Source organism: Trachymyrmex septentrionalis, unplaced genomic scaffold, assembly GCF_001594115.1.
Source record: "Trachymyrmex septentrionalis isolate Tsep2-gDNA-1 unplaced genomic scaffold, Tsep1.0 scaffold243, whole genome shotgun sequence".
Lineage (NCBI taxonomy): Eukaryota > Metazoa > Arthropoda > Insecta > Hymenoptera > Formicidae > Trachymyrmex > Trachymyrmex septentrionalis.
This window is the reverse complement of record NW_017305401.1, coordinates 163860-175036: the sequence shown is the minus strand read 5'-3', so window position 1 is coordinate 175036 and position 11177 is coordinate 163860. Positions and strand designations below refer to the sequence as shown.

The window sequence follows — 11177 nt, the reverse complement described above, 5'->3', positions numbered from 1 at the left end:
TATTACCTTAACGAAATGGGGTACGAGGGTCACAAATGGAGGGATCTTGCTCAGGGACGGGAACAGTGGCGGGATTTGGTATTTGCGGCAATGAGCTTTCGAGTTCCTAACGCCTAATAATAGTAATAGTAATAGTAATTAATTTATGATTTAATAATTTCATGCTTTAATAATATTTCTGTATTAAGTCACATGTATTGAAAGGCGGTTCTGAATTTCTTCGTACAAAATGGGAAGGCGAGTGTGCAGTGCGAGAAGAGTTTCCCGAGGCTACAATTATTCGGCCAGCGGATATATGGGGTCAGGAGGATCGATTTTTAAGTTTGTATTCTGGCATATTGAGACATCATTTCAGGTAATTTTGCATAGGAATAAATTTTCTAGTATATTAAAAATTATATCTCTTATGATCTTTGACAATGCAATTTTATAGGACTGTACCGTTATGGGAAAAGGGTGAAAAAACCGAAAAACAGCCAATAGCTGTATACGATGTCTCCGCAGGTATTACAGCTATTGCAAGAGATCCTAGAAATACAGCTGGCAAAACTTATCAGTTTGTTGGGTATGAACGAGTACACTTGTACAAATTTATCGCTGTTATAATTGTTTTTGCAAAATGTGAATATTTTGTTTGCGTAGACCGAAACGTTATAAACTGTCTGAATTACTTGACTGGTTCCATCGAATACGGATACGCGATCCAGTCCAGGATGGCTACAAAAGGATGCACTTAAAATACGCTCCACTTTTCCAACTTAAAGTTACTTTGAACGAATACTTAAGTCCTGCGTATCCATTAGGAAGTTTACAGTGGGAACGTTTGGAAAGGGTATATTTTAATTTTCCTATAAGAGAACGCGTAAACTCTAATAAAATTAGAATTACATGATAAATTAAATAATATTATTAAATTTGACATTGCGTTTTGCAGGAAGCTATATCTGATGTAGTATCAAATAAATTGCCAACTCTAGAAGATCTTGGCGTTGCGCTAACATCGATGGAATCACGAATGCACTGGGAGTTGAAACCATACCGTAAAGATGTTCAATATATGGAGAGTGTTGGCGAGTTCGATCCTATTCCGGACCCACCAACTGTTTCAATTCATTAAATGCTTTCTAACAATATGCTAGATTATTATAAATATAGAAAATGAAATATGTACTCTTACTGTTAAATAGTATTTGCTGTAAAGAGTATGTTGTAAATTAAATACCGCGGTCTCAAATATATGTATTAAATTGTTCAAATATTTATATTCCATTTTCTATTAGTTTTGGATGAATATGAGAATCAATTTTTATCGAATCTTTTATCATATAACAATAATGATAAACAAATCGTTTCCAATGGAATCTTCAAAAACATTTGAAAGTTGTGTAATATTTGTGGGAATTATGTAAGACGATATTAATGTTTTATTCCATTTATTATATGACGGGACAGTCTAACTACAATGAAAGATTACAGTTTTCAATAATCGTGTCTATTAAACGCTATTTCAAACATTGGTAAAAAATATAAGCTAGGTTGGTCCTCGGTTATTATGCTGACCGAAGGCCAAGCAAATCTTCCATTACGAATGGCAGCGAAACACGCTTTATATTGTGTTTTTATTTTTTTTTTAATTGTAAGCATAATATAGCATTATCTCATAACTCTGATTCAGTTCATATATAGCCTCTGGACGCCAATGTATTTTTATCTATGAAGCAATATTTTTTTTCACGAACTTGATTATGCTGAAGAACAAAATGTTCTGTTGTATATATTGTTTAAAATTTCCTACTTCATACTTTCTTTTTTTTTCTTCGTACTCTCAGGTATTTACCTGATTTAATAATATCAAGTTAATAGAAAACGTTGGCACAATAAATATTTGTTTTATACAAACTATATATACGACTGTTTACCAAATGTAATTCAGAAGCATTTCGTGACTTTTTACGGAGTCAAATGCCTTGTCTAATTAATAATGCGTCAGTTTCATCGGCCTTGATAAAAACAGATTTCTGCATGCGGTTTCTAATGTGTGGAATGGTAAGCAGTTTCTAAGATAACGCTGACGAGATCGATATCGCAATAATGTCACGAAAGAATTCCACATTAATGGAAATCCTCAAAGTCGTTGATATTATCATCGACTTTTATACGCGTACAAGCGTAAAAAAAAAAAGATTTTCATATAGTAATTAATTATTCGTCTAAAATGTGTTGAGCATGTGATACACTGTTATCCACTTTCTCTGTCTCGAAATACGTTGTATTCTTATACACGGATTAAAAGGTCTTGACAAAAAAATACCTAAAGAGCACAATCTAGTGATATAACAATTATTTGAAACAATAAAAAATTTTGTATTGATAATAAATTGTTTAATAAGGTATTTTGTCTTTTTCTTCAAAATTATTTTATTTTTATCAAGTGTTTATTTTATAAACAGATTACTCCAAAGTTATTTTAAAATTGATATTTTTAATTCTCTAATAAAATTTAAAAGATAGATTTCTCTCGCCAATTCCTTTTAAACCGCGTAATATTCTAAGCAGGAGGAATTCCGATATCTTAATTCCTCTTCAATGATTTTGCGCATCAACGCAATTAAATGTGATTACTTAACCACTAGATACTTTCATCTCATTTCCGAATTATTTAGTGATCCCTCAGTCTATACTAATGGGATCGTAAAGCAGGTGTGAACGTACAGACGCATTGCTCGGATTCCTGGACCCGGAAGTAAAATTGTAGTGGATCTATTTAGCGATAATACTCGCTCTCCAAAATTATATATTTATATATACCTAGCTTTCTCAATATCGTATCTTTATGTCAAGATATATAACGCGAAATTTGGTCAGTAACTAATATAAATTACGACGTATCTATGTATATATGTGTAAAAAAAAAGTCAGGGCTCTCTTCTTATTGTTAGCGAATAAAATTTCATTATATTTTCACTATTTAATGTCCCTAAAAAATGTACGACATGCTTCACGCAAAATTCGAAGTAAATGCGACAGTGCTGGTCCAGTATACCGGCCAGTTAAAGCTCGTATAATGTTTTATTTCTCATGACTCTACGATCGATTGTGAATTTGCGGAATTCACTGTCTCGATTGATTGCGAAAGAAAATATGAAAGGAATACATGTAGGTCTATTATTGTGAGGCATATAGCACTAAACTCGTATTTCTGAGTTTCAATTAAAAAAAAAGAAATACATGCATTTGTTCTGCTTTAAGATGAAACTACATTTAGCATCAAATGTATATCGCACGAAACAAATGATAATACAGAAGAAAGCTTGAATTAAATCATATATGACAGTGGTACAACTAACAGTATAAAATTCTCTTAATATACAATTAATAATAACTTACATTATCAATATTTCCGATATATAATAGATGAATGTAATAGAATTATAAATATACTCGTTTTAAATATATTACTAAGATCGAAGAACAAAGAAATATTTTCGACGCTAGATAAATCGATCTTCTCGATATGTGAGATCACGTTTGTTCACTTTCATATGCGCGAGAGGATATGTATTCATTTGGCATTAATGACTCATTAATGGCATTAATGAGCAGTGCTTTTTTCCGCTCGTACAACCGTAACAGTGACTTTTCGCGCGAATAAATCTCTCGTTACGTTACGAATGTCCATACATCTCGATGCGATATTATCGAGAATAATAATTACGGATAAATGTTACGGTGACAGAAGCTCCTTTATTGCTATCTTTTTTTTTAGTTTTTGCATCTCTGTATTCATATCCTTTCAATAGTGATATTTTTCTCGATTAACAATGGAAAATATCACATCGTACAACAACCTATATAAAGAGCTCTTATTCTCCCTGGATGAGATTTTTTTCGCAATGGAATATTAATATACTACTCACTGAATTAAAGGCAAAAGCTAATAAATTTTTCTGTCTTTTAAATTTTCAAGACTACCAACTCGTACTCGAGTGGTAGTTAATTCGGGAAAAATAGATTTTTTTTTTTTAATTCAAAAGAATCTTTTAATAAGCCAGAAAACCAGCCAAAAACTTTTTGATTGAATTCATTTTTAAATGTTAAAGCAATTAATTTACAACGTTAAAAGTTAAAATTAGATCAATTCTATATATATATATATATTTAATCTATCGGTTTGATGAGGACAAATTTACATCTTGGTATCACGAATCAAAATTTCATCTGCTAATTACAAATTTATAGAGGACTAATTAAAGTTTGCGACTTGTCGATTACTTCGAATCGCGAGACTCCTCTCTTTTTTTAATTCGATTTTTTAAAAATTTCTTTCAGGTCAGAAGATCAATTCTACGATGATAATATATCCAGGAGAAGATCGAATAGTATTGGACATGGATTTTTTTAAATTTTAGACGTGTGTGTGGTAGCATTTGTCAAGTCACTGGCACCTGCATGTGAGAGTCAATATCTCTCCATATTGAGAATAGAAGCAATGTTTGTGAGTATTGTGCATTTTGTTGAGTGTTGTTGTTTAAGGCGGCACGGAGTTACTTTACCAACCAATCACATCGCATTAAAGTCGAATTTCGTTTTTAGTTCTCCGATATAAACAGCACCTATTATTCTTTCAAGTTTAAACTGTGGGTTTTAAATCTTTCTTGTTTTAAAGTTGCACGTTGTTTTTTCGTTGCGCATCATTCGGGTGATATCGAACAATACGGTGGTAAGCGATATCTAACAGCCATTGCCGGCTGTTTTGTTCTAAGAAAGATACGAGAAAGTAAGAAATATGAAAATGATAATATAAGAAAGAATGAGTGAACAATATTCTGTTCAAAGAAGGTAGGAAATAGATTAAAAGCTATTGAAGCGCGGCAGGGAGATAATATAGATATCATGCACAAATAATAGTGGGAAACATGTTTTTTTTTTTAAACTATTTCTATCCGATGCCATTCTCAATTGACAAAAACAAGAAAATGTAATGATATTAAAAAATGTAAAAATTTTGGTTATTTTCACTTTTAGAAAAGTACGATAAGAAGTGTTACAAGAATAATGATTCATATAATGTATTGGGTCAAGAAAGTAATTGCGTTTTTTTAAAAGGCATCTGTCGGTAAAAACCGCAATTATTTTCTTACCAACCCAATATAAATGTATCTTGATAGAGTTTCAGCTTTAAGAATCTCTTTTTTAAATTGCGATACGACAATTTTTAATGCAGTTATGAGCAATAAAAGTTAAAGCGATCCTTTTATTTAATCCGCGATAACTCAGTAATCCAAAAATCATAGGAATATTTAAGAAAAACGATTTTGTAGGGATAGTATTGAGCTTTCACGGTAGGTAGTCGAAAATTGTCTCAAATTTGTTTTGACCACGTTACAGACTCACAAAGTGAGAAGAAAATTTTCCGTCTTTTTCAGCTCGTAGTTTTTGGTATGTAAAAATTATCAAACTCATATAAACTTAAAAAATGTGCTAAGCTTTCAAAGGTAGAGATTTCAAGCTTTAAAACCTTTTTTTTTTTTTAATTTAAATTTCATTCATTATTGACGAAGATATTGTATATAACTTTGAGCTAAAAAAAAACGCAATTACCTTCTTGCCCACCCGATATAATACAATTATTTTTGTCGTACCAAAAAAATAAAAACTCGAAGAAACCTAAAATGTGTCCGATACTATCCGGCCTTCCTCTGATATAATATCGTACGAAGCGTCCGCTCGCTTCGTCAACTTTACCGAATTATGAATACTCAGAAGGAAGATGGCAAAGAAGAAAGATTTCTCGAGCCGTGAGAGCACGTAAATCAATTATCGTCGTCTCGAGCGTCTGAAAATCGGCGGATTGATAATCGAATAATTGGAAGAGTTGCGAGTACGCTCATCGGAAGAAATTTGTCGAGAACAGGAAGACAATCAGCAGCAGCGCTGAGAAACGGGACACCCCGACGACGCCTGAGCCCAAGTTGTCCTGGATCACGTTATCGTGGCATCGCGCGACGAGGTCGAAGTCGACGACGTTCATGGGCTTGCCGTTGTACTCGAACGGCGAAATGCAATAGTTACGGCGTTGGAACTCGACGCTGTTACCGCGGACGAAATCGCTCTCGAGGACGTTGTGCGCCTGGCAATCGCAAGGAAAGTGATTATCGATCGCGCTGACCGTGTCCACCTCGAGAACGACGTCCTTGGCGTGACGCGGTGCCTCCAGCACGTGATTACCGTGGAAACGTAGAACCTCGATGTAGTTTTCGTGGCGCAGGTACAAGCGCTCGATTAGGTCGATTTTGTTGTTGAGCACATTGAGACGACCGACGTGAAGGAGGCCGGTAAACGCATTCCTCTGCACCACCCCGAGATCGCTCTCCTGGATGTAGATCGAGTGCACGTGAGACAGGCCGCGGAAGGTGTAGGCCTGCAGCCCGAACAGGTCCATGTAACTGAGCTTGAGCTGGCCGACGTGCTGGAGGCCGTCGAAGGCGTCCTGCTCGATCGTGCGGATGCCGGACGGGAAGATGAGGTTGTTGACATTGGTGAGACCGGCGAACGCGTGGCTGCGAATCGTCAGCAGGGGATTGTTGCTCAGCAGGATCACGTTGACGTTCGACGTGCCGGCGAACGAGTAGCCCTCGACGTAGCGGATCTTGTTGTTCGCCAGCAGCAGCACCGAGACGTTCTGCAGGGCGGCGAACGAGAATTTCTCGATGTACGGCAGCGGGGTGTGCTGGATCGACAATTCGCGGAGCCGATTCAAGCCGCGAAACGCGAACGGCCGTATGGAGGAGATGTTGTTACCGTCCAGGGTGAGCTTACGTAGCATCCGGAGACCCGCGAATGCATCACCCTTTATCACCGGGAAGTTGTTCTTCGTCAGCGACAACTCCTCGACACTCTCCGGCAACTGCTGCGCCGGGATGTCCTCGAGGCCGCCTGTATTGCAGAGTACCTGTAACGAAAATTAATTGCCGTTATATGGACATTATGGACGTGTGAGCTAATTATCTTCTTGTATCGTTCTTGCTGAGGAGGACTCCAAAGAGAGGCTCGAAACGTTCAAAATAAAGAGGACCGGTCACAATCCAATTTCCGATTATTGATTGTTCACCAAATAATTGCGCCGTTTATCGATGCTGACTCTCATTAGCCTGTTATAGTTATTTTTTTGTTATCGTTTAAAATTCGAGAGTCCTATAATATAATTATTGTTATTATTAATTGCCGTGTTTTTGTTTCACAGAGGCTCACGAAGGCACGCGCGCGAACGCGGAAATTGTTACAGTTACTACCCATTGTGATATTTATAACAAAAGCTGATTAACAATATTTTCAAAATGCAAATTTTCGTTTATCGAAATTTTGTTTCTGGGTTCAAAACTCTCGAGCGCTCCTTTTAAAGCCCGCGAAAATTTTCGAAAATAATGAATGCACGTTTTTCCGCGTGAAATTTTTTTCTCTCTCCGTTAGAAAGACCCGCGTCTTACTAATATTTTATAATCACAACTAAATTCTTGCGAAATTAAGAAGCATGCGTGTTAGAAGACGTCGCTTTCTACCTGTTTCGGAGAAAGGCAAATACATTCTAGTGGACAGTCCCGGCTTCTCGTCGTCGTAATCTCCGAGTCGGAGGTATACGTCAAGTTCACTGCTGCTATGCATAGCAGGTAGTAAATGCAGATCTAGGAAATTAAAATACGCGCAATTATATATAAAGTATGCGAAGAAATATCCTGTACATTCATTCATATGCTGAACGCATATACAGAGTGTCTCTAAATTCCCGCATACGGAGTACAAGACAAATAACTTTTCCCTTTAGCAAAATTGCGTACGATAAGTAGTTTTAGAAGAGTAGATTGAAGTTAACAAATAAGAGCAAAAATTATTTATCGGACGCAATTTTGCTGAAGGAAAAAGTTGTTTGTTTTAGCATAAAGTATCATATTATGTACTCCGGGAATTTAGAGACATCCTGTATATCGTTTTAACTTTTTAAAATCCAGTAGATTTCGTATATCTCTAAGAAAATAGAAAAAAAATAATCTCTGAAAAAAATAAGGATGAAAATAGATTTAAGTGACAAATGAAAACAAGTATAAATAAATATTTTTATTAGCTGTAGCATTTAAGAGAGGGAAAAAAAAAACAAAAATTTGAAAAAGAAGAATATTTATTGAACACTTTTTAAGTCAAATCATATTTAGGCAATAAGGTATCGTAAAAACAAAAAAATCCAAAGCTATATCGTAACTTAATTAAGACTGCACGATACATTGGTTATTAGATTAGTGCGTATTTGGCCAAATATGAAATGGTGAAGTTGAAGCGAAATTGGAGCAAAATTGTTTCGATGAGAATTTGAAAATGTACTCTTTTTTTCATTAAAAAAAAAAAAAAGAAATATTTTCAATCTCCCCTTTTCCAAGTAGAAATTCGAGAATCGGAATCCAAATGAAAATAAGAGGCTCGCACCAATCTGACATTTATTTATTCAAATATCGCGTCAGCAATGCCGGGATCGTAAGCCGATCGGGGCATACCAGACACGAACAGAAACGCATGCAAACGCACGAGACGCGGGTGCGTATGCACCGCAGTCGCATGCCGGGCTGCGTACCTGCGCTCTGCGATACATCAATCCCGGGATTTTTACGGCGCATGCCTCGGCATATCCGGGGTAAGAACGTCACGCGAGGCGATGTGGGCGAGATGCGTGTGTGTATGTGTATGTGTGTATATATATATATATATATATATATATATATATAATATATTTGTTCTTATATATAATATATGTCTAGGGATGAAACGAGGGCATCGCCGACGGAGAGTGTCACACGACGCGTAACGCAACGCAGCAGCGGCCGCCGGGACTTTTTCTCTTCCACCCCCGGAATGCCCACGCGCGAGAACACACACGCACCCCCTCGCGCACGCACACCCGCGAGCACGCACGCACGCACGTGCGTATCTGCCCGCGCGAGAATCCGCGTTCTACTCGCTCTCTCCTATCCCTCTCTCTCTCGCGCGGAACGTTTCGCGATGCGACGCGCGAGATGCGGGAGCGCGACGACGAGAACGTAGACAACGAGGTGGTGAGCGACGACGTGGAGGACGTGAACGGCGTGAACGACGACGAGCGGGCGGAGCGAGATTTCAGCATCCGCGCGCGCGGCCACATTCGCCGGCTGGGCTCGGGGCTTTATTTCTCCTCGATTCACCCTCTCGGCAACTCGGGGCCCCCCCCCCTCACCCTGCAATCCCCTTTCTCAACCCCCTGCAGTCGTCCCGAAGACTCGAGCGCACTGCGCAAGCCCATAATTATTCTCCCCGCGCGCGTATCGAGGAATGAAGCTTATTAGCGGGACGTAACTGTGTTTCTATCTATCTATCCTTTTCCTTCCCGTCCTCCCTGTTTTTCTTCCCTTTCTCCGTCCTTCTCCGTCGCGCCACCTCCGCAATCCCCCCTGTCGGGAGAGAGCCCCGAAACTACGCTGCGAGGGTCACGCAAGTCCTTTCGTCATTTAAAAGGCTTTCCTCCGACGTACATACCTGATGAATTCGGAGAATTCGATTTAAAGCTCACTCCTCTTTCCCCATTCTTCTCATTGTTACCATCTCATTTCTAGTTTCGCGAAATCGTTTTCAATTCGTTTCCGTGCGTGCGTTCTTATTTGCTTATTTACTTCATTCTCAGATCAATCGCACACCGCGATCGAATATCGTATTTTATTTTCCTCGCTATTCGGATCGGCAATTTCATTACAATGACATAATAATTATATTATTAAAATTTCATCCCTCTCGCTCGTCGGGCTTTTGAAAAATGATGACGTAAGGAAAGTAAACATAATATTTGTGCGTGTGTATAAAATCGCGATTCGCGGAGACCCAGATAACCCAAGTGTGTCTCAGCAAAATCGTGCAAATCTGCAATTGCTTATGACTACGTTTACAGCTAATTATAGTTATTTCTCTGAAGAATGGAAATGACTGTGATTGGCCAGTTTCATAACATTTTGATGTTACAATTTTGGCGTAAATCCAATCGTATAAATGTCGTCTACGATCTGGCGACTTGCCATACATTTGCCTTCAACGATTATGAATCCACCGACATTAGCAACAATGTATCGCGCAATAGCATTTAATGGCGAGATAGCGGCATCAAAGTTAGTTTGCGTCATCAGCAGTATGATAGCAGCATTATTGTATAAAGCTATAGATTATTAAGACAACATGACGGTAACAGCATAAATTTTGATGATGAAAATTTTCGAAGTTGTTAGCAAGTTGCTTCCTAAAGCCTGTCTAATCGTGAAGGCATCAATTTACCCACAAATGCTGCACTTGGTTGCTGCAAATTCTGCAAATAGAGACGTACACTTATTTATTTGCGAGCAGCATCGATCGAGATAGACGTTGCTATCTGGGGATACATCTACGAGAAAAAGTGATGTCATACAGACAGTCGTAATGATTAAATCGTCTAAATTCCTTCGACTCCACCATCGTCGACTGTAGGATGTAGCTAAAGAAATTTCGCGCGAATCCCCATCCCCTGTAGAAGTATTATCGCATTACGTTGCACTACTACAGAGCTTCAAAAGCCTTAATCCGCCATTGCTCGCGCACACATACGCACGCATTTTGCGCACAAGAAACAACGTGTACGCTGCACTGGCACAAAACGATCGGAATTACGAGGTGCGGTGCGGATCACTGAACTCGACATACCACGCGTGTGTACTCTCTAATCAAGGTAAACTCAATTAACGGGATTGATTAATAAGCAACAACGGGTGTATAAGATTATATAGTTTATTTTGTAACAAAGTTGCACAATTATTGATAACATATATATTTCGTGCAGAGCAAGTGTGTAAATATATAATATATATAATATATATATTTCGTTGTGTCATTTTTTCGTATAATATTAGGTTAAGTAAAAAGTCATCGCGTTTTTTTAAAAGACATCTATCAGTAAAAACCGCAATTACTTTCTTACCAACAATATAAATATATCTTGATAGAGTAAAGTTTCAGCTTTAAAAATCTCTTTTTTAAATTATACGATACGACAATTTTTAATGGAGTTATGAGCAATTAAAGTCAAAATAATTCTTTTATTTAATCCGCGATAACTCAGTAATCAAAAGTCGTAGGAATAT

The 11177-nt window shown here is 37.6% G+C and overlaps 2 protein-coding genes across 2 annotated transcripts in view; one reads left to right on the top strand and one right to left on the bottom strand.

The window, feature by feature from the left end:
• Positions 1 to 1236, top strand: part of LOC108748810 (NADH dehydrogenase [ubiquinone] 1 alpha subcomplex subunit 9, mitochondrial) — a 2316-nt gene extending 1080 nt beyond the window's left edge. Inside the window, exons 4-7 of the mRNA XM_018487173.1 lie at positions 189 to 355; positions 434 to 565; positions 643 to 832; positions 935 to 1236. Of these exons, the coding sequence (XP_018342675.1) occupies positions 189 to 355; positions 434 to 565; positions 643 to 832; positions 935 to 1117 (672 nt within the window). The 3' untranslated portion in view covers positions 1118 to 1236. The remainder of the gene's footprint in view (positions 1 to 188; positions 356 to 433; positions 566 to 642; positions 833 to 934) is intronic.
• A 4377-nt stretch (positions 1237 to 5613) lies between these two features.
• Positions 5614 to 8723, bottom strand: LOC108748813 (leucine-rich repeat and immunoglobulin-like domain-containing nogo receptor-interacting protein 1). Its single transcript, XM_018487178.1, has 3 exons — positions 8621 to 8723; positions 7560 to 7682; positions 5614 to 6952 (listed from the first exon to the last, which is right to left on the bottom strand). The coding sequence occupies exons 1-3, from the start codon at positions 8636 to 8638 to the stop codon at positions 5888 to 5890; spliced, it is 1206 nt and encodes a 401-aa protein (XP_018342680.1). The 5' UTR covers positions 8639 to 8723; the 3' UTR covers positions 5614 to 5887.
• Positions 8724 to 11177: the final 2454 nt, after the last annotated feature.